The sequence below is a fragment of the Humulus lupulus genome, chromosome 6 (genome assembly GCF_963169125.1).
Source record: "Humulus lupulus chromosome 6, drHumLupu1.1, whole genome shotgun sequence".
Lineage (NCBI taxonomy): Eukaryota > Viridiplantae > Streptophyta > Magnoliopsida > Rosales > Cannabaceae > Humulus > Humulus lupulus.
In genome coordinates, this window is record NC_084798.1 from 208,249,194 (window position 1) to 208,274,630 (window position 25,437).

At 27.0% G+C, this 25,437-nt stretch overlaps 2 protein-coding genes across 2 annotated transcripts; one reads left to right on the plus strand and one right to left on the minus strand.

Annotated features, from left to right (window-relative positions):
* Positions 1–356: 356 nt before the first annotated feature.
* Positions 357–3,650, plus strand: LOC133783059 (uncharacterized). The gene is made up of 5 exons (XM_062222590.1): positions 357–543; positions 1,336–1,420; positions 2,645–2,755; positions 3,081–3,182; positions 3,412–3,650. Exons 1-5 carry the CDS (start codon positions 446–448, stop codon positions 3,454–3,456), a joined length of 441 nt encoding a protein of 146 aa, XP_062078574.1. The 5' UTR covers positions 357–445; the 3' UTR covers positions 3,457–3,650.
* A 19,076-nt stretch (positions 3,651–22,726) lies between these two features.
* On the minus strand, positions 22,727–24,034 carry LOC133785921 (uncharacterized). The gene has a single exon (XM_062225135.1). The coding sequence runs from the start codon at positions 24,032–24,034 to the stop codon at positions 22,727–22,729; it is 1,308 nt and encodes a 435-aa protein (XP_062081119.1).
* Between the last annotated feature and the right edge of the window lie 1,403 nt (positions 24,035–25,437).

Here is a 25,437-nt window from a genome sequence, read left to right on the forward strand (position 1 = left end):
TGAATAAATATATGCTTCCCACGTATCTAAATAACCGCCTTGAAGAATATGTCGCGATGGTACTGCTCTTGAGCCCAACCAATGCTCTTAAGCCCAACCAATTAACAGTGTGGTCGGAAAAAAATTTGAAGTTAAGGAGAAGATAGAAAAAAAAAAAGTAACATTTAAAAAAAAAAAAACTAAAATCTTATAAACGTACGGGCGACAAAAAAAATGGAAATAAATTCAAAAATGGTATAAAACAAATGTATAATTGTAAATAAAATAAGTTACATTATTATTGTAATTAAGATAAAAAAGGGTAGTAAGTGTAAATTTTTCAAAAATATATAATAAACTATTCCATATCCATAAGAATTAGGAAGTGAAAAAAACAAAATAAAATGGCTACACATATGAATGGATAGGGAGCGGAACACGTAGGGAACACTAAAAAACACCGGAGATGGCGTCCCCAGCTCTGTTACCCAACAATGGTGGCTGCCTTCTCTCGACTCCATTCTCTTCCTTTTCAAATATTAGTAGCTCTGCAACAATCTTGAGGTAGGTACAGTTCATATTCTGAGAAATGCCCTCTTCTTTTTAACTCCACTTTATGTGTTTTCTTTACCTTTCGTTTGGTTGCTGGGAAATTGTTGGGACAAAAAGAAAATTTTGGATCATTAACAAATTGCTATCACTCCCTCACATGGTTAATTCTTATTAACTGAAATTTTTGAATTATTCGGCTAAAATTCCGACTTTTTTTTTTCTTTTCTATTTTAGGTCCTTAATGATTGAGATAAATGTGAAGAAAATAAATTTGAATAAGTTCGGTCTTAAATCTCATATTTCCAGTAGTTACCCACTGTTCCATTTAAGTCTTTAAGATGGTATCTTTCATTATATAAATATATATTAATAACAAAAAAGTATCTTTGCATCATTTTGCTGCTTACAGAAATTTATAGATGAATGTTTTGAAGAGCACTAATGGAGTATGTCAATAGCTTCTATTATAGGGTAATACTAATAAATATGGATGATATAACGGAGCTGAATATGAGTTTTCTTACCACCCCTACTGAAAGCCAAAAGACCCTTCTTTGTATTTTCTGGAAATCAAATTATTTTTCTTGTTCTGGGTATGCTGAAAATATAAATAAGTAATTATCATGACAGGTATTAGGATACATTTGTGAATTTCTCATGTTGATGATGATTTATTTAAGGATTAGAGGATGAAATAGGGAGGTACTAGGAAGAAAGACGGCAATTACTCTTTCTTATTATTTGTATCTTCAATATTTTTAACTTAAGCTCTGTTTAATTATCTATAACTACTTGTTTTTTCAGGTCGGGATGGAGAAAACACCCAAATGCAAACATGGTTTCCCACAGAACCAGGGGACAAGCAATTCAAGTATTGGCCAATCCCAATGTATGCATCAACTCAAGGCTTCCACATAAAATTATGCCAATATAATTGGTTTGAATATCCTGAAAGATTGTTTAGGTATGTGATTGATGGTTCAATCAAACCTAATTTAGTGTATGGTGATAACAAAACATCAAGACTATGGAAGTAGATTTTCAAGTTTTGCTGCTTCTTGAAATTTCAAGTGACAAGTCTAAGTTTTAACTAAGATATCATTTCTTGGAAGTGTAGATATACATTTTCGACTAATGTAATTTAATCTTACACCAGACCCTGCAACTCTAGGAGTAAAAACTAGTGTTCTACTATCAACCTGCACCCTAGGTGTAGTGCTAATTGAATTACACTAGCAATTAAAAAAAAATCCATGAAAGCTAGCTTAAAGGGCTTGGATTCATTGTTGTAGGAAGATAATATGTCGCTTGATTTCCTTTAAATGGTTTCTTTTGTGAATATTAAATTTTTTGTACTTATCATCCCTACACTGCTACATTCTAACTTCATATAAGAATGTATTTTTCTTTTCTGTTGATTCTATGATAACCTGCTTCACTATGTTGTGCTTTTCTTCAATAGGTGTGCACATGGGATTCTTTTATACTCACATAGTTACATAGCCTTAGTTTAAAGGTTGCAGAAACAAAATCATTTAGCAGAGTTTGTCTAACCATGTATTTGGTATAAGAGGGCGAGCAATGTATTCATTCTTAATAATTCTAATAAAATATTAAGAGCATGAGTGAACCACCTGGTAAAAGTTGCTAATTTCTGGCATAATTTTCTCATGTAGATATTTTCTTGTTGGTGCTGCTAAAGATCCTTCCTTCCAACTCATAACATTATAACATGCACAAATTCAAAACAAAAACCAAACATCAAAAACTTTCTAGTTGTATTTATTAGAAATAGTAGGCAATCATCTCTAGCTTTGAAATAGAAGTTTTCAATTCATGGCTTTCTAAGAGGTAGACTGCCTGTGGTAAGCCAGAGGAAGGTGGAGATAATGTCAAGTCATCTTTCTTCGCTTCTTATTCTCTTTGCCTTAACTTATTATTTACTTGGTTAAATCGAGCGTAATTTGGGTAAAACATGTTTTGAATGTTATACTTTTTGTTATTATTTAATTTTTTAATCTCGATTAAATTCAGTTCATTTTGATGTTGATTTTTAGTTTTATCATGAAGTTCTTCAATGGAGTTATGATATTATTTCTGTATCTTGATACAGGTGTCTCCGAGGAAGGGATCCAAAAAAGAGGTGATCATGGTTGACCCTTTGGAAGCGAAGCGATTAGCTGCCCAACAGATGGCAACAATAAAAGCTAAAGAGAAGTTCAAGGTAAAGGAAATTTCCCCTTTTGTTAATTTTATGACAAAAAATGACTTGTGAAGGAAATATCTATAAAAAAGACTTGAACTTTTACTGATAATTGAAACAAAATTACTCATCTCCTGTTATCTTCCATTATTTAGCTCTGTTCTTTTCTTAGGATCACAAAAATTCAGTCTTCCTCAGAAATAGCAGTTGCTTAAACATCAGTTGATTCTGTTCTTCTTTTGGTTTGCTTACCTTCAATAGGAAGATTTGCTCAGTTGGTTTACTGAAAACTCCAGTGCAATGCGATACTTGAAAAGTATTAAACTTTCTGTTGTTTTGATTACAGAGGCAGCGCCAAATTGAAGCAATTAATGGAGCATGGGCTATGATTGGCCTTACGGTGGGTTTAGTCATTGAAGGTCAAACTGGAAAGCCTATCCTAACTCAGGTCAAGTTACTATTTCTATAATTTTATTCAAGCATGTACATTTTCTTTGATAAAATACATTTTGCAGGAACACTTGCGTACTTGTTCATGCAACCGCTTGAGCTAGCCTCAAATAACTATGCATATGCACACACGTAGACAGTTCGTTACTAGATAACACTATTATTTTCCAATTAGCTTGAAGGTTTATTGAATAACTTGATTGACGGATGTTCTTTTCTATTTTCAGTTGGCTGATTATTGGAATTCTATTGTCCATATTTTTGTGCGGTAGAGATTTCTGTTCATCAGTAAATTGAAGGAATTCAAGATTCATTACACATGCATCATTCTTGGAACATTTTTATGACATGCCTATACATATGATATGATGTATACTTTTAACTGTTAAAAATTTACATTCTTTGGACTTGAGAATGAACTTGGTCCAGGAGATTCTTAATATAAATAATTTTGTTTTGAGATGGAGATTGGTGATCACAAACTTAGAAAGATAGTTGTGTTTAGGTAGTACTTGATTTTGCTTATTCAGACTTCAAATTTTAGTTTCTCGTTTCTTCACCGTGCCTTAAGAGCAGATTGGCTCGACCATGGAAGAAGTCAGTGAGATACAGTAGTTTTGCTCTTGTTTTAGTCCTCTTTATAAGCTTACAAAATGATCAGAATATATCATTTGGCTAACATAAAATGCCTGTGGAAACATGTTAAAGCTCCAAGCTTATTTAAGAGAAACTGAAGAATAAGAATAGCCTTAGTCACAAAATGTAGTACATTTCCCTCCAGACTGCTTCAGTGGCCAACTCCCTTACCATTTTGCTTGGTTGATGATCTGGTCCATCATGAAGATACTATCAAATTGCTAGACTTTGTTGCCTTGAATAAGTTTTAGTTGCTATGCTCCTATTTGAATTTGATGAGCACTTCTCATGGACTACACTACACACGGTGTGACCAAAATACTTTATAGGGAAATTAGATCTTTTGAAAGATACTATTAGTTATTGGAAGTAAGCACACACCTTAGAACCCCAAGTGGTAAGGGCGAATGCTGGGATGGGATGTGTGGTTAGACACACTGTCACAAGTTCGATTCCCTAATGTCAAATTCTTGGGGCCATTGGGGCAAACTCCCAGTCGAGTTGCCTAGGTCTCGTGGGACTAGTCGGGTTGGGGGTGTGCGTAAGCTGGCATGGACGCTTACGGTAACCCAAATATATGGCTGGGATATTTTCTATTTTCGGTTCTTGAAGAAATTATGACCTAATTTTTTTTCATGATGGTGTACAATATAGTTATAACAGATATCCCACCAATTTGTTGGGAATTCCGAATAATTTAAGATGTCGAAATCAGTCTAAATAGTCAGTTGTATGCGTTTTTTTTTATATGCGTAGAAAACAGACTATTTGAACTCTGATTTTGACACCGTAAAAATTGCGAGATGTTTGTTATAAGTATAATGCACGTCATCATACAAAAAAATTTGATTATAATTTCTCCAAATACTAAAAATAGAAAACGCTCATCATACAGTAAAGGCAAAAGTGAAGCCTCTGATTTATGTACTTCGTAACTCTTAACAAAATAATATACATATTATGCCAACAGCCAAAATGGTCACCAGCATAAAAGAGTCCCACATATAAAAGAAGTGAGAATATTATTACATTTATAAGAATATATATGACTTGATACTTATATCTTAAAATTTAAATCACCAAATTATCATGAACAATAATTCTTGACATATAATCATGTTGACATATAAAAATTATTGTGTTAAGTGTTTTTTTTAGACATATCTGCCCATATTTGATTTTGCATCATAATTTAGTTTTTACCTCCTCAAACTAATATATATATGGATATATAAATAAATATGGGAGGATTCTCCGGTATACCCAAAAAGATGCACTTTTTTGGTTCGATAAGTATTTTTTGGAAGAATTTTTTTTATAACGGTGTACATTGTAGTTATTTAGAACCCATTTGTGTTAAGTGTTTTTTTAGACATATCTGCCCATATTTTATTTTGTATCATAATTTAGTTTGTACTTCCTCAAACTAATATATATTTGTATATATAAATAAATATAGGAGAATTTTACGATGCACCCAAAAAGAGGCACTTTTTTGGTTCGAGAAATATTTTTGGAGAATTTTTTTTTATAACTGTGTACATTATAGTTATTTAGAGCATCCTACAACTTTTCGAAAAATAATCACGCGTACAACAAATTATTTAAACTTTGTATTCTATACTGTAAATTACTCGAAATTTTTCGAAAATTTACAAGATATTTTAAATAACTACAATGTACACAATCATAAAAATAAATTGTGCCGAAAAAGCTTTCAAATCCAAAATCTAAGGGGAGAACTACCCATAAATGTATTCTAGAATGAAAATAATGCTATGAAGCATCAATCTGGTCCAATTCTTAAAGCATTAGAGATAAAATTTATCCATTACTTTTGTCACTTTAAGCCGTCATTCCATTGAGTTTCTTTCTATCTTTTGTCAATTTGGCTTGAAGTGAAGTAAAAACCAATACAACAAATAACAATATTATTATTATTGGCTGCTTGGATAATTCCTTGCATGGGGATAAGACTTCTTTTTCTTTTATCTTTTTTTTTATCATATACATCGTATTGGGCTGAATTTAACTTAATCATTTGACAAAAAGCAATAAAAGATTAGACATATATATATATATAAATAAGAATTCTACAACATACATTTCACTTTAACCATACTAATAAAGCCATTTATTATTTTTGATATGTAAATAGTTTTTGGCGCAATTTATTTTTATAATTGTGTATATTATAATTGTTTAGAACATCTGTAAATTTTTATATATATAAAAAAAAAAATTATATAACTGTATATTTTTATATATATAACTGTATATATATAAAAAAATTCCCGTGTGTGTATATATAAAAAGAATAGAATCCCCGTCCTAACAAACAAATATTTATATATGAATTTTCAATAGCAAGTGTAGTTTCATAGTAGCTATATTTTTAAATATTGAATTTTCGATTAAATATTTTTGATACATGCATATATTTATATATATAGATAGATAGATTTGTAGGTATAGTATGCTAGAGTTTAGACTTTAGAGTAATCCCTAAAATGTCTTTAGATAATGCCAACTTCCATGTCATTAAAAGTAACAATCAATCAAGAAAGTAATCATTTAAGGTATAATACTCTCAATCAGATACAAATTTAAGTGGAATGAAGAAAAGTATGTTGTGGATTACAAAGAAGCAGCTTCCTAGAAGGAACCCAAAAAAAAAGGTGTCCATACACATAATATAAATTACAAAACTTAGGTATAGCTCAATCAATTTCAACAAATTAAGATGTGGATAGACATAGACTAGTCATTATATTTATGGCAAATAATAAAATGACAACATTGGTGCAACTCCATATATGTAAACTTGCTTTTCCTCTATAAGATATTTGTTAGTATTATTTCTTGTAAAGTTGGCTAATTAGTGTTTAAAATTACTTTCTTTGTATATATATATATATTTTTTTTGTATCTTTAGTAGGAAAGAATTGTTTGGTGAGGTTTTTTCCACTTTTCATTGGCTTATTGATACAAAAAATTATACATGTTTTTCTTTTATTTTTATTTTTATTTTATGTGAATTGCAGTTGGTACAAGTCAACCAATCACGTGAGTTTCATATGTGCCGTGATTGACCAAAATTAGACTATACGACCAAACTTTTGCCCCCAAAGCATGAGCAACCAAATAATAATACAAATTTTCATCATTGTTTTCTTTAACTTTAAATCTTTTTTTAGTGAGATTAATCAAGTTAGATGAGAGAATAATAATATAGTAGCTCATAGGGGAAAAAATAATACTAATATTTCTTGGAAATTTTAAGGATTTTGTATGACACACTCGTTTCCAAATATAATAGGGTTTTTATCATTATTCATTTTAGATTAAAAAATATATTAGAATATCTTTTTTTTTTTTAGATAAAATATATTAGAATATCTTAATCATAAAGTTGCGTGTAAAATACAATTTTATTTTGGGTTTATTAGTTTAGATGTGAAACTAAGCATTCAATCAACTTTCACGTAAATGAAGTTAAGAAGTTAATTTAAGAATTTTGAATGATTATATCATTCCTTATATTTGCTCTATATATAATTGGACATTGAGGAGACTAATATTAATAATCCTATCTAACTTCTTATTTATCATATTTGACCTAGTTAAAACGATTATTAACAAAGCTTATAATATTTATTTATTTTTGAATTGTTTTCTTCCTCAACTTGCATATATTTTTGGTCACATCAATACCTTTTTAGAGGGTCTCAAATATAGCACAACCCCATATAGAGCTATCAACAAAAGACATGGATAAAGCCAACTTGAATACAAATTTTAGGAATATTCTACATCTAATACCCAAATGATAATAATCTTCATTATTAATTATATTTTTATTTTGAGAGTTCAAAATAGATTAGAATAAGCTATATATATATATATACAAATTACTTTGTACAATTCATAGCATAGGCCAAGCCAACAAGAAAATGGACATGCATAAAATCCATTCTTCTTTTATGGGGCATATACTTATTCTAAATACGTACATTCAAATATATATATATATATATATTAATTATTATATATACTCAATTAGTTAAAAGATTCGTTTGAAGTCTAAACTAAACACATACCACCAATTAAATTTTAGTACAAATCATTAATGAATGAAAATAAATACACTTGTTTGATACGCGTATATATATATAATAATAATAATAATAACTTTCTCTCTTCTACAATAACATATTAAAAGCTTAATTTGTTTTGACTTATTTATTTATTTGATAAATACCCTATTAAAACTTGGCTAGCCCCACAACCCCAATCCAAGAAATTGTTAAGAAAATCTCTCCATCTTTTCTTGATCCTATCTCTAAAGGAAATCTTTTGTGGGGATCCCTAGCTATCCCATTTGTGATCTAGGAAATGTACATTCATATGTTATATATATAAAGATATATATATCTATATATGGTCCAACATTGATGAAAAGGACAGCCATAGAGCCAATAGAATAACACCAAATAAGCAAACCAAATAAGAAATTGTCATAGGCTCATATCCATGTGTTGCATTAATTCTAATTAGGCATATATATTATTAATCATTCAAAAGTTTTTTTTTTGGAGGGGGGTTCTGGTTTGGTTATTTGTTACGTGGTGACTTAACTAGCTCAAAATAAAATCTGTGTACGAAGCACTTTGGAATAACATATAATTTTATGCATTAATATTATTAATTAATATTTTGTAGCTACTGGATAGAATTGGCTCAGGTTAAGTTATAGTGGGGTCCACTCCATTTGGCTAATTGTTTGACTAAATAAACAATGCTAATCAATTATTTAGGCTAAAGTCGGCAAAAAAACTGTTCATCATTGAAAAAACAAAAATCATATGATGATGCCAATTTAGCTGATATAGGTATTGGGACATTCATATTTTGGATATATAAAAAAATTATAATCAGTGAAGTATATTATAATTACAGTAGTTATCTCACTAATTTTAAAAAAATTCAAAATTTTTTATAATACTGAAAAATAAAATTTAAAATAATTAGTAGTATGCTTATATACTCTATTTTAAGCATCATAAATTATTTTTAAATTTTTCAAAAATTTAATTAAATATTTATTATAATTACAATATACACTATCATATAAAAAATTAAATTATACTGAAAACATAAATACCCTTATCCATAAGGTCTAATTAAATTAAATTGGCGTAGAATTTCCCAAAAAAAAAAAATATTTATTATATATTATAGTACTTTGGCAACAATAAGTGATTGGATCTTTCATTGTGTAAAGTGGGGGCCTAGGAGATATATATATATATATATATATATTTATACTTGAGACTTTTACAGGGATAAGATCTTAACATTGAAGTTTCTGTTTTTTACTATTATTGTCTATTAGTTGGTAAAAACTTGAGAGAAAAAAAATAATGAAATTATTAGAAAATACATTTAAAATAATATTTCCTGTTAGGTATAATGGTCTAGGTAGGTGGAAAGGCTGCTCCATCTTCTTTTCTATTTGAAAGTTTTATTAGTTTCTCCTCAATCTATTAATTAATTATTTCAACTATATTTTCTATTTAAATTTAGATTTTTTTTATATATTTTTATAACTTTTTTCTGTCTTTATAGATTCTTTTAAAAAAATTAATTATTTTCTTATAAAAATACAATCTCTCAAACATATACCTCACATATACTCAATATATATTAAACATGTATTAAATATTTATACATATCTCTAAATATCATCTAATATTTAGCTTATATATATTTTTAAAAAACTATTAATTCTATTTATCATATTCATAATCCTAAAAAGTCAAAAGACTTCTTCCAGCATTCTCTTGAAAGATCTAAGATTTTTCGCCCCAAAATTCTTGAGCCGCCTATGTTAAAATAATTAGGAAATTTTATAATTATATACATAAAATCTAAATTATTTACGAAAATATCTTCAACCAAATTATTTACACAAATAACATTGATATGTTAGCATAACATACCGAATTTTAAAAAATAATAAATAAAAATCTTTCCCGAAATTTTTTGTTTTTATTGTTGTAAAAGTTAATTTTTTGATGCTTACAATACCGATAAGATATTAATTGGTCATTTTTTTTTATTAAAAGCTTTAATTTTATATCATATTATTTCAGTTGCTTTTGGTTACTTCTAAAACTCATTTGTAGACATCTTAATATATAAATTAGTTATTTTTATGTTATATTATGGTATCTTACTATTTAAGATATATTTTGATAACCTTCAAACTTATTTAAAAAACGAATGAGTTGTCATATAATGTAATAAGTTACTATATAGTTTATAAAAAAATTAATTTAGTATACTACACGATAATTTTTAAATGAAAACTTATAATAGACTTTTTTAGTCACTCGTGTAATTTACATGTCTTATTATTAATATATTTTTACGTTACTTTCAAGTCTATCTTAAAAACTAATTAGTTATCATATAGTATAACAAAGTTACTCCTATAATTCAAAGTTATCACGAATAATTTATTAGAAAATGATACAATTTAGTATATTGTATAGTTACTTTTAAAAGCTACATTTTCATTACTTTTTATAAATCATATAAGATACCAACTGTTTACCTTTTGATATATGACTAAATTTTTTAGTATGCCACAAATTTAAAGTGACCAACAAATTTAATGAGTTACCAAAAATAATTTTCTTATGTTCCATTTAAAAGTTAACAAACAATATTATAAATAATCTATTTTAAAAAAGTTACTTGAAATTTATTTAGAATATCATATAGTATCTTTTAAACATAAAATAATAATATAAATTTTAGTATATTAAATTTTGTTTAAGTTTAAAATTTAGTTACTTTTTAGTCAATAGAATATAAAAAAGAAATTAAAAAGTTTCGTTTTATTTTGGTCATCTTCTCCGGCGTCGGCGAAAGAATATATATTTTTCCACATATTAAAATGATTATCTTGAAGAGTAAGTCATGCTAGTACCACTTTTGAACCTAACCGACTAGCGGTATGGCCAAAAAATATTTTTGAATTTAAGGGGAAGTGAGAGAATGTAAGAAACTTAAAAAAAAAAAAAAACAAGATGGAGAGAAAGAGAGAGACTGTACCGTGAAAGAAAAAAAGCTAACAAGAGTACCACATTAACAATATATATATATATATGTAAATTAAATTATGTACAATATTTTGTAATTAAATTATAAAAAAAGTGTAAATTTCTCAAATAATTATAATAAAATATTTTATTGGCTCAATTACTATGTTATATTCGTAAATAATGTTAATTTATATCTTGTAAAACATTATTTTTTATTTAATTTTTATTATATTAAAGATTGGATGTAATGCATCTCATTATTTACAAATATTGAAAATTATAGTTCAATTTGTGATTTCAAATTCTTGAAAATAAATGGTTAAAAATAAACCACATCATCACTATTTGTGAATTTCGTGTGGCTAAATCAAACTTATAATCTAATAGCTCTATTTACCAAACAAATCTTTTCATCCCATTTTTCTTTGCACCTATACTAATAAACAAACTATTCACTTTTTCATGCACCTACCAAACTAACAAACCATCTTATAATTTGAAGGCAATGATTTATGAATTGTTTTCTTAAATACACATATTTTAATTTTTTTTTTTTTAAAATACACTCTTAAGTTTTCAAAAATATGATTTTCAAATTTTCATAATTACAAAAATACAGATTTTAAGAAAAACAACTAAAAAATAACTTGAAAACAACTCACTGGATCAACTAAACATCAACAAAAAACAACGTAAAAATAACTTGAAAACAACACAAAAAAATAAAAAAGACAAAACCGTAAAATTGTAAAAATTTCCATGAAACTGTAAAACTGAAGAAAAAAAATGTTTGACTATAAAAACGTAATTTTTTTAGCGAAAATTAGTATTTTATGTAATTTTTCCATGATTTATCGAGCTTTTTTTTTCAAAAATTAAAATATATTTATATCATTTTGTTCTTGTGTATTTTACTTAAATACACAACATTATTATAATTTCAATGGTACCAAAAAAAAATTAAAAGTAAATTTCTTTTAATGTTAGTTTGTAAAATAATATTTTTCTCATTATTATTATAAAATACTATTTCTAACTTGGTGTCGATCGAGTATGTCCAAAAAATTATTTTTACAAAATAGAATATATTTTATCGAATATTATTCTATATCATATTTTATTAATCTCAATACAAAATACCTCATTCACTTTAAATTAAATCAAAATTAAAAAGACAATATTACGACCTTGTTCGTGCCCCCTTTGCCTCTTATTGAACTGGAGCTTTCTACAAGTTACAACCTATATATATATATATATATATATATCTAAATTCTTAAATTTTAATAATAATGCATGCATGCATGCATGTAGATTAATTATTCATTATGATTAAAAAAATAATGCATGGTTATTATGATTAAACACCTAAACATACAAAATCTTCTAACCTCAAAAAAAATATATATTATATAAAATCTTCTAAAAATAATATCACTACGCGTAACTTAAGAGAATAGCATAATTTGTTGTTCTTTCTTTTTCAAATTATATTAAACAAATAATATTATGTGGCATCACATTTTAATTATTTTCTATATATCTTTTCACTCCAACTTAATTATTTTTCTTCATACATATTTTTTTCCCATCAAAAGAAGGACAGCCCAGCTACTACTACTACAATAGTTTTTTTTAGCCATTAATCTCTTCTATATAGTTCTGGTCGTAAATGAAAACACGTATATATATATACATAAATTTTAATTTTTTTTTTTGTTAAAGTGAAATCACTGTATACCTAACTAATTTAAGTGAAAATTATAGAATTGGTAGGTGGCTTTTGCTAACTGATAATAATGACAAATATCCTTAATATTGTTATGTATAGTGTGATACGTTTCTTTCAAAATCTAATTTTATTATATTATATGTACATAATTATTTATTATTTTTCGTTGATTGTTATGGCGGCCTAGAGACAAGACTAGTATAATTTTAACTTAGAAGCCAATCTCATATTGGTCAGCTGCCTAATCCAACCAAATTATATTGTAACTTTTTTTATCTTTTATTTAAAAAATATTAAAATGAATATTATAACAAACACACCAAAGACAACACTAAAGCCAAAATAATACAAAGATAGGATAATATTTTTAAATATATATTATATTTAATTTGGTTTAACAAATAGGGAGAGATAACTTAGAAGAAGCTGTAGTAAATAGTTATGCATATCCTTTTTTTATGTTATTATATAGTATCTATTTTCAAGTATAATGGTCGTTTATCCTACAATCTACTAAGGGGCTATAAGCCCTTTATGGAAATTCCTATGATGTTTTACATTAATTCCTTTTGAATCCTTTTTATAATTTTTTTTTTAAATTTAACAAATGCGATATACCTTTTACCACAATAACAAAAAAAATTATAATTTAATTAATGCATATATACCTGAATATGAGTGCACACTTCCTCTTGTTTTTTTGATAACATGATGATTTTCAGCAAATTTTTTTTTTTTATAATCATGTATATTATAATTATTTAGAGCATTCTATAAATTTTTGAGAAATTCTGAATAATTTATAGTATCAAAAGTAATATTTAAATAGTTTGTTGCCTACGTTACTGATTTTTCTTATGCATGTGTAAGATAACATGTTTGAACTATATTTTCGATATTGAAAATTATTCAGAATTTCTTGAAAATTTACAGGATGCTCTAAATAACTACAATATATACAATCATAAAAAAATTACATCGAAAATCATTCCAATACTGAAAACAGGAAAGGGGTGCACTCTAAAATTCTCCACAATTATAATATTTATGTGTTCTTATCGATATATTTTCCTCAAAACAAATTATATGAAATACTCATTTGGTATCATGTGTTTTATCTAAATATAGGCTTGGTATCCTATATTTTCAATAATTCTAATTTAGTACCCTATAATTTGAAATACATACTTTGGTATTATGTGTCCAAATTTGGTCAACAAATTTTATCAATATGATCAAACTTATTTCAGTTATATGTAATTAAGTAATTAAATTTGAATTTGAAACTCATATAATTGAACGCAATTTAGTTATATTGATCAAATTTGAGTACATGGTACCAAAGTATGCATGATTTCAAATTACAAGATATCAAATGAGTATTATTGAAAACATAGAATATCAAATCAGTATTTCGTTATAACACATGGTACCAAATAAGTATTTACCCTATTAATAAAATTTGTACACCAAATTTGAATTTATGGTACATTTTATCAACTTTTTCAAATTAGAGGATATGCAATGATCATTATTGATGACATAGGTACCAATTTTACATTTCATTAAAATATATAAGATACCAAATAAGTATATTTTCATATATACATATATATATATATGGTACCATTATAGTATTGAGTGTTTTAAATCACTATATCTATAGGTACTTTTAGTATTTTAGATATCATAAAAAATATATAGGTTATTAGTATTTTATTGTTTAATTAATAATTTTTTTCAATAATTTTAAAAAAAATATATATTTAAATATAATACAAATTTTATTAAATAAATTGGAGCTATATTATCATAATAAAAAATATTTGCACTAAAATTAGTGGATTATATATGTATATAAATGAATTTTATTTATTTGAAATTAATTTGGAAATTATGTTATTTATTTTAAATTTTAAAAAATGAAGAAAAAAAAATGGCCGCACATACCTAGTATGTGCTTTGCCACTATTATACTTAAAAGTAAGTTCATTAATTTAATCATAAATCTCACATGCTTTTCTAAATGGTTGGACAAATGACCTCTAATGGTTAAAAATAATTAGTGGAACGAGGTACTAAAAAAAATATAAAAAATAGTTTATACTTTTTTGGATCCTGTATTTTGTCAAATTAACTATTTGGATATGTATTTTAATAAATGATTTTTTAGACTCTGTGTTTTATAAAATAATTCAAATATAATCCTAAACTCGATTTTGGTCAAAAAATTTTGAACTAAAATTACAAATAATTCACCAAATTAATAATTTAAAATAAAAACAAAATCATTTTACCTAACAACTGTGTTGTTATATTCAATTTATCATTCAACAAAATTGGGTTTAGAGGTTTATTTGAACCATTTTACAAAACACATGGTCTAAAAAAAATTTATCAAAATTCAGAGTCCAAATAAATAATGAGACAAAACACAATCTAAAAAAATATAAATCTTATAAAAATAATAATTATAATCTCCTTAAATAAGACAATTAACTCTTATATATTTGCTTAAAGCCAAATTGCTTTACTTTTGGTCTTTCCATTATAAGGTTCACTTTTTGACTAAAAATCTTTAATTTATATTTATATAACCGTTAGAATTTAAATTCACAAAAGTTATGGTTCTCGTTTAATTATTTGGGTGAGGCACTTCCATATATTATATACAATAATAATAATATCCTCATTAAAGAAATTTGGCGACAAAATGGATCAATTAAATTAAATTAAGGGATATTTACAATTATATACATATAGCATAAACTAATTATAAAAATCACCTATAAAATTTTATTTACAAAAATGATTTGTCACATCATCAAAAGATACCGAAATTAAAAAATGATATATCTGATCTAGAAGCATTCTTGAAATCTGAAATTTTTTTATTTTTTTGGGTTTTCAAAAGTAACAATTTGGTTACTTATAATGGTAATAAGTTACTTACTTTTTCACAAAAATATTTATTTTTAGAGCATATTACTTTATAAAGATTTTGGTTGCTTCCAAAATTTATTTGTTGAAATTTTTTTTATCTGATTTGTTTTTTTTAAGTTATATTATAGTGTCTTATTATTTAAGATACTTTTACGTTATCTTCAAACTTGTTTTAGGAACTAATAAGTTATAATAAAATATAACAAATTATTTTATAGCTTATCATCAAATGTTATTTTTAGTATACTATTAATAAATAAATTTAATTCACTTTTTAGTCACTAATATATTTTACATGTAAATAATAGTGTTTATTTTGTTAATCAAACAAAAAAAACTTAGAAGTTACTTTCGTATTATATTAAAAAAAAATACACATTTTGGTTTTTATTATGAATTTTTGTTTGACCAAATTAAAAAGTAACTAATAGTCACTTTTTAAATACAACAAAACAGAAAAGTAATTTTTGGTTAACCAAATATTAAAAAAAAAACTAAAATGTTACTTTTAATTCTTGTCATCTTTTTCGGTGATGGCGAAAAAGTATATGTTTTCCACATATCAAAATAATCACCTTGAAAAGTGGATTGCGATGGTACTATCCTTGAATCCAAATGGTGTAGCTAGAATTTTAATTTTTAATTTCAGAGAAGAAAAATAAAAGATAATTAGATAGATTTGAAGAAAGAGAAAAAAATAAAAATAATAAAACTTGTTTTATGGTATAGATTACCATATATGTGTAAATAATTATTTATAGGTGATTTTAGTAAATAATTTTTAAATCACGTTTAAGATGTAATTAATCCTTAAGTTAATATAAAAATTGTGAAAATGACATTCAACAACCTCTTAATTAATAGATATGAAGATAACTATTTTTTTATATTATATTATTAATTAGGGCTGTCATCACATTCCCTCATTATTATTAAAATATTTTATAATTCTTCTAATTACTTGTGTTCATTATGGTTAAGGGGTTGGTGGAGTATGTGATCAAGATTGTGATTAATATATATTACACTATATAAAGTTATACTCGAAAGGAAAAAAGAATGTGAGTAGATGAAGAACACAATCAATACATATTAAGAAATCACTACAAGAAAAGAGACTTATTATAACGATATATTTGTAATAGTATAACTGCAACAGATGATATTTTTATACTATAACTTATACGTTCTTTTTTTTTTTTTAATTTTTCGGAATAATTCCACCAAAAAAGTGTGGACTATGAATGAGAGATGCATTTGGTGACACCCCGGAGAACACAACTAAACTTATTAAATTTAAAAATTAATATTTAATCATAATTATTATTAATATAATTAGAAAACAAAATGGCTTTTCGCGCAAACTTTCAAAATAATTAAAAAATATATATTTTTATTTTTTGGAGATTGTATAGTAGATATTTAATTTATCCTACTCGTAGAGGATGTTTTGGCTATAGTTTTTTTAATGATGTTGTTTATTGTATAGCAAATCTCTTATATGTTTTTAAAAAATTCTGAATAATAAGAATTATTTTGACTGATTACTCATTTGGATCATTTTTTTTAAATTTACATTTAGACTTCGTATTTTATCAAAATGTTAAGAATATGAATAGAAATGTCGATTATTTAAACACTATATATTGGACGATTACTCATTTTGATACTTTATTTTTAAAAATTAACTTTTGGACCATGTATTTATTCAAAAAGTAAAAAATTCTTTGTAAAAAGAAAATTATATAAATTTATATAACTTATATTTTATGTAAGGGTTCTTGCCATTTTGAACCTTGTATTTTAGTCGATTATCTGCTTGGACCCTTTTATTTTTAAAATTAACTTGCAGATCTCATGTTTTGTTAAAATATTTAAAATATGAATAAATAGATAGCTTATATTTGAACCACGTGTTTTATCAAAATATTAAAAATAAAAATAGATAGATTAGTATTATTATTATATATTTAGATATTTTTAATTAACATATATTATAATATTTATTAAAATAAAAAAGAGAAAATAGATAGTTTTTTTGTTGATTAATTAATAGCCATAAATTAGAAAAGTATAACAAAAAGTGAGGGAAAATAATGTTTATTATTATAATTTATATATGTTGTTAACATATATTTTTATAAAACTATTTATGTTTTAAAAAAAAAACATAAATAATATGAATAAACTATTTTTTTATGACAGTGTTTTCTCCATCAATTTGGTATTGGTAGTTATGAATTGTCCATCAATTTATTAAGTTTGTTATGAAGTTGTTTCATTTTATTTCATTGAGAATATTTTTTTAAATGAAAATTATTAAAAATTTTCAAAATATCAATAAATTATATATCTCTTCAAAAATAAATTATTATAATAATACAAATTTGAAATTACATTTATTATTATGATAAGGTGTCACTACAGGAAAACAAGCTATTACCGGCGGAGAAAACCGCCGGCAATAGTCAGGAAAACCGCCGGTAATACTTTTACCAGCGGTCTCCGCCGGCAAAAATCCATCGGTAAAAACCGGTTGGTAAAAGCCGTTTTTACCGGCGGAATTAGCCTCCCGCCGGTAATAATATTATTACCGGCAGATAATTACCAGCGGATCCCGCCGGCAATAATTTGGTCAGAATTCACGTCTGACACATTATTACCGGCGGTTTCCGCCGGTAATTGTAAAATATATTTTTAAAAAATAATTAATTTTTATAAATTATAGTATAATTAATATTAAATAACTAAATTTATAATTAAAAAAAATTAGAAATAAAATCAATATTATTTAAATTAATATCCAAATTAAAAATACAACTTTAAAATACTAAAATTATCTTTTCAAAATAAAAAAAAACATACACTTAAATTTAATAATAAATAATAAAACCTAAACTAATTATTATTGTCTTCATCAAAAGTTTCATTTAGAAAATCTTCAACATTTGTGCTTCGACTCAAACCTTCATGAGACTGTGGTGCTGGTGGCGAAGGATAATATGGCCGAGGCTGTGGGCGAATCAAAGGAGACTGCTGCTGTTGTTGATTCGGAGAAGTGTAGTACTGCTAATTATAAACAGGCTGCTGTGTCGATCCTCCATAATGAGGATATACCGGCTGCTGCTGCATGAACGGCCCAAATTGACCATACATAGGTTGTTGTTGTTGTTGCTGCTGCTGCGGTAATCCTCCAAACTGACTTCCCATAGGTTGTGTCTGAGGAAACTGGGAAGAAAGTCCAAACATATAATTAAAAAGTGGCGACTGAGAGGAACCACCAGATATGTTTGGAGAATTTTGTTGTGGTTGTTGTGGCATCGACGACGTCCCCGGGCTTTGATTAGATGTACTACCTTGTTGTTGAGAAGGTAAGAACTGCTGCAATAAACTTTCATAGCGTGGGTCATGGAGGGAAGAATCAGTCTGCAAATTTCCTGACTCGACCTTATCACGCATCTTAACCCACATCTCAGCCAAAACTCCCATCATCTCTGGAGTCACATTAGTAGGAACTTGTGACTGAGTTTGGCTTGAACTTTGACTTGTGGAGCTAGATGCTGATTTCTTCCATTTGCCTCTAGGCCTGTATCCCACTCCTATTTGATAATCAGACCTCGAGCCAAGGACTTTATCCATAACCTGATACTGTATTGATTTAGCAGTAGAACCTTCACTAGAAGCAGATTCCGAACCTGACTGACTACTTTGAATATTTTGCCTCTCCATCTCTTGGGTCATTTGTTCCTGCCAAAAGAAAATGTTAAAAAAGCAATATTACTATAATTTAAGATCAATAAAGAAAGAAAAAACTTTAACTTACATGTAGTTCTTTGCAAGTTTCGCTAACCCAAGTCTTCGTAGATTTTTTTATATGAGTATCTCTCCAAGCATCAATAGCATGATCATCAGGTTCATCCTACAAAATAATAGTGTTAGTTTAATTAATAATATAATAATATCAAATAAAGTTAAGTATTTTACTTACATATTCGTTACGGATCGCTGCCATTGATTTAGAGCCTTGCGTCGACAAATACTTCATTTCCTTTCTATTTTTCTTGTTCTGCGTGGATCGCGCTACAAACTTTGGGCTCAGAAACAAATCGACGATTTCTTTCCAGCTCTCCTTCGAGCACAAGTCAGGAATAGCATTGAGAGCACTATCCAAATCATTCGGATTTCCAGAATAATATTTTTGGAAATGAGAATGCCTAATATTCTTTCTCTCTGAATATCTTTTGCGCATCTCCGTATACAGAGTGCCCATAACTCTTTCAGGTTCTAGATGCCCATCGATATTATAGTAATACTAAAAAAAAATTGGTAGTTTAAATTTTTATAGACTAAAATGTATAATATAAAAAAATTATATATTTTTTTTTACCTTCATCTTTTCAACGACCTGGTCTTTATATTGCTGAGGAACATCTTTAAAATCTAAATAATGTCCCGGCAATAGTAATGTAACTTCAGTACTCAATTGACGAACAAAAGCTTGGTGCTCAGTACCAACCACTTTGTCTGTCGCCGGATCAAGTTGCAATTCAAGTGGTTTGCCAGCATCCCGCCTTCGTTTTTCAATATTAACATTACTGGCAGGGCCACGTCCCCTCCTTCTTGCAGGACGATCTATTAATTTGTTTAATACATAAAAATAAAAATATTAGTAAATCTTAAACATTTAAACATATTGCGATTATAATATATCACATAACTAAAATTTAGATATTAACCTGACTCGCAAGTTGAGGGTATCCTGCTAGGATCTGTGGGGTCTTGACCACCACCATCTCCACCGTGATGGGATACTATATCAGCTGACATGTCTCTTGTATTCATAAATATTTAAGATTTAATAATAAGAATAGAAATCAAATTTAAGATTTAATATCATCAAATTTAATTAAGTAATGAAATAACATTAAACAAAATCAATATCAACATAAATTGGAAAATAGAAATCAAATTCAAATTTTTGTGTTTGTTACAAAGGTAATCATTACATAAAACAAATAATCACTATCGCTTCCATCATTAACTAAATTAGCATTAACATCATCTTCACAAAAATCAATTAATAAATCATCTTCTTCATCTGCTTCTTCATCGCCTAACTCGTGATCCTCTTGACTAACATTTAAATTTTGTACTGTACTAATGTCAATCGAATTTTGAGTAGGTAGCATAACCAACTCGCCGAGATCCATAGTCAACACAAAATTTGATGAGCTAATATCATGTACCACATCAATGTCTGAATTAGCTTCACAGTTCTCGACGTCCCAAATTTGTCGATGGTTTACACCCTCAACAACTTTCCACTGATTTCCTCTAAGTAAATCATCGAGATAAAATACTTGCTTCGCTTGATTTGCAAGTATATATGGGTCATCCTTGTACCATTCCCCGCTAGTGTTTATACTAGTAATATTATTCTCTATAATTATTTTCTTCCTTCTTGGATCTGTATTAAACCACTTACACTTGAACAATGTCACAGAATATGTGCCAGTAAATGTTAACTTTAATACTTCTTCAAGTATTCCATAATAGTTAAAATCTTCTGTTCCAGCAACAAATACTCCACTGTTTTGAGTGCTCCTCTTTAAATCTCGTTTGGTTGACATAAATCGAACACCATTCACTATACAACCTTCGTAATAAGCTCCTAAATGATCTGATCCAGATGCTAAAGCTAGCAACTCGTCACCATTATCTAACGATCCAAGCTTTTGTAAGTCGTATATCTAAAAGAATGAATAAAATTATTATAGAATTGAAAAAAATACTTAAAATGATGAAAGAATATAGGGTAGGTTTTTTTTTTCACCTTCTTGTGAAACCATCGCTGAAAATATTTCTTATGTAAAATGTTATGATCTCCATCCTGATATTTGTGTTTGATTTCTTCTAAGTGTTCACTATAAATAAGAACAAAAATTTTGAATTAGTTGAAAGTATTTTCAATGAAATAAAAGCAACTTTTGGGAAGAAACTTACTTCAAATATTTCTGAATTTCAGGTGAATTGTTGTATATGTACCACTCTGCTTGTTCACGAGTCGCACAATCAAGAGGCTTTAGAGTTTCTTTTGTTATAGGTCGACATTGCAATTGAAATACAAAAAGATTTCTTGGTGTCACCTCATCTTCATTGCGATCAAGACGATTAAATCTTGTTTCAACACCTTTGAAATACATCGAACAAAATGTCAAAGCCTCATTTGCAACATAACCCTCGGCTATCGACCCTTCAGGACGAGCTTTATTTCCAACGTAATTCTTTAATTTTTTCATGTATCTTTCAAAAGGATACATCCAACGCATAAATACCGGTCCACCCAGAATTGCTTCTTCAGGCAAATGTAAAATCAAATGCACCATTATATCAAAAAAGGCTAGAGGAAATATGAGTTCCATTTTACATAATATTAGAATAAGATCTTTTTGTGCTTCCTCCATATCGCTAACCTTTATAGTTCTTGCACAAATTTGCCTGAAGAAGTTACATAACTCAGAAATGGTAGTCGATATACTCTTTGAAAGAAACTTGCGAACACCCACTGATAGTAATCGTTGCATTATTACATGACTGTCGTGGGACTTTAAACTGCTGATATTTGTTAAACCAGCATTTACTTTCTTCTTTAAATTGGAACAAAAATTATCTGGAAATTTCACATCTCGAATCAATTTACAAAACTGCATTCTTTGATCAGATGTGAGAACATAAGGGGCATGAGGCTTCATTAACTTTCCGCTGTCATCTTCATATATCCACAACGATTCCCTTACTCCAAACTTTTTCAAATCATGTCTTGCATTAGTGGTGTCCTTGGATTTATCATTATCCAAGATAGTGCCTAACAAACTATCACACACATTCTTCTCCACATGCATGACATCAATGTTGTGTTTTAAAGTGTTCGAAGACCAATAATCAAGCTCATAAAATATGCTTTTCTTCCTCCAATTTTGATCTTCTGCAATACGCCTACGTTTGACACCTCCAAACATCTCGTGTTTTCCAGGAACTTATGGTACAAGTTTGTTTACTTGTTCTAATATTTCGTCACAAGTAAAACGTCTTGGTGGACGTCTTCTCTCGATTTGTCCGTCAAACTGAGTGTCTCTTCTCGTAAAAATGGTTACTTGGAAGGAATCTTCTGTGACCAATGTAGGATGTCTTACCGATTACTCGAACAGAAGTTGTGTCTTCATTACACGTCGGACAAGCTTTGTATCCCTGACCACTCCATCCAGATAAATAGCTACGAGCAGGAAAATCGTTAACTGTCCACAATAAGGCTGCACGCAACTTGAACATAGTGTTGGTTATACTGTCTCTTGTATCGACACCATTAACCCACAACTCCTTTAACTCATCCACCAATGGTCTCAAGAATATATCCATGTCCTTTCCCGGTGATTTTGGTCCAGGAATAAGAATGGATAATATGAAATTATTATCTTTCATACACATCCAAGGTGGAAGATTGTAGTTAGCCAACACCACAGGCCACATACTATATGCTTGACTCATGTTGCCAAACGGATTGAAACCATCTGCAGCTAAACCTAAACGAACATTCCGAGGTTCACTAGCAAAATCAGGATGTTTAGCATCGAAATCCTTCCACGCTAACCCATCCACTGGGTGTCTCATTATCCCATCGTCTTTTGATTTCCCAGTATAGTGCCATAACATTTGCTTCGCTGTAAGTCTTGAACTGTACAGTCTTTTTAATCGAGGAGTCAATGGAAAGTAACGCATCACCTTATGTGGTACCTTTTTCCCATCAGTTTTTTCAGGAGAAATCCATCTACTACTTCCGCAAATTGGACAAGTCTCTTTAGTTGAATGCTCTTTGTAAAACAAACAACAGTCATGTTCACATACATGAATTGACTCGTACCCTAACCCTAATTTCTGTAATCTATTTTTAGCCTCGTAGTAGGTTGATGGAATTTTATTTCCCTTCGAAAATGCAAGCTTTAGTAATTTCAGTAATTCATCGAAGATTTTATTCGGAATCTTGCCTCTAACTTTCAAATGCAATAATTTTGCTAAAAAGTTAAGAGAAGATATCCAATTACAACCAGGATATAACTCAGCCTCTATCTCGTCAAACAGATCGTCATAAAATTGTCCCGCCGCAGGATTATTTTCAACTTCTTCGGTTGTAGGTAGAAGGAAGTCTTCGACCATCGGAATCATCTCATCAACATCATCATCGTTGGCGTCCACCACATTGGCAACATCTGCTTCTGTTTCACCGTGATATATCCACTTCTCGTAACCTCGATGAAAACCCCAATCGAATACGTGTGCTTTCACCATAGGTAAAGTTTCAAGCCTATTGTTTTTGCATCTAACACACGGACACCTAATTCTACCAGAGGAATCCTTATATTCCGACGCCATCGTCAAAAAAGCTTATAGACCGTTCCAATATTCTCGACAAGCACGATTTCTCAATGTCGTCCAAGTCTTGTCAATCGCCATCTAAAGTGTTATAAAAGTATATAAGTTTACGATATGTGAATAGTCTTATATTTTAAAGTGTTATAAAATGTTTATAATAGTCTATTATAAACATTTAATAGTTTTAAACTACTTTAAAATGTTTTATAATATAAACAATTATAATTGTTATATTAAATTATAAAACATTTAATAGTTTTATGTTACTTTATAATGCTTTTATAATATAATTGTTATATTATATTATAAAATATTTAATAGTTTTATACTACTTTATAATGCTTTTATAATATAATTGTTATATTAAATTATAAAACATTTAATAATTTTATATTATATTATAACACATTTAATAATTTTATGCTATTTTATGTTTTGTCATCATACTTTATGCTATTTTATCTAATATATCCTAATATTATTTATTTATTTATTTATTATTATCTAAAGTTTACTAAATAATTAATTATTTAATTAATATTTATTTATCAAATTATTAATAATATTATTAATTTAAATGTTTACTTTTTATTTAATTAATTAGTTAATTATTATCTAATTTTTCCTTTATTTAAATAAATTATTATTATCTAATGTTTACTAATTATTGAATTTATACTTAATTAATTATTTATTTATTTAATTAATTAATTGTCTATTATCTAATTTTCCATTTACTAAAAAATTAATTATTTAATTAATACTTAATTATTTATTTATTTAATATTCATTTAATTATTTATTTATCATATTATTAATTTAAATCTTTCCTAATTATTTAATTAATTATTAATTAATAATAAATAAATTAATTAATTACTAAATTAATTATTTATTTATTTAATTAATTAATTGTCTATTATCTAATTTTCCATTTACTAAAAATTTAATTATTTAATTAATACTTAATTATTTATTTATTTAATATTCATTTAATTATCATATTATTAATTTAAATCTTTCCTAATTATTTAATTAATTATTAATTAATTAATTACTAAATTAATTAATTAATTATTTATTTATTTAATTATTTATCTATTATCTAATTTTTCCTTTACTTAAAATAAATTATTTAATTAATACTTAATTATTTATTTATTTAATATTCATTTAATTATTTATTTACCATATTATTAATTTAAATCTTTTCTAATTATTTAATTAATTAGTTAATTATTATCTAATTTTTGCTTTATTTAAATAAATTATTATTATCTAATGTTTACTAATTATTTAATTTATACTTAATTAATTATTTATTTATTTATTTAATTAGTTATCTATTATCTAATTTTTCCTTTATTTAAATAACTTATTATTTAATACTTACTTTTTAATAA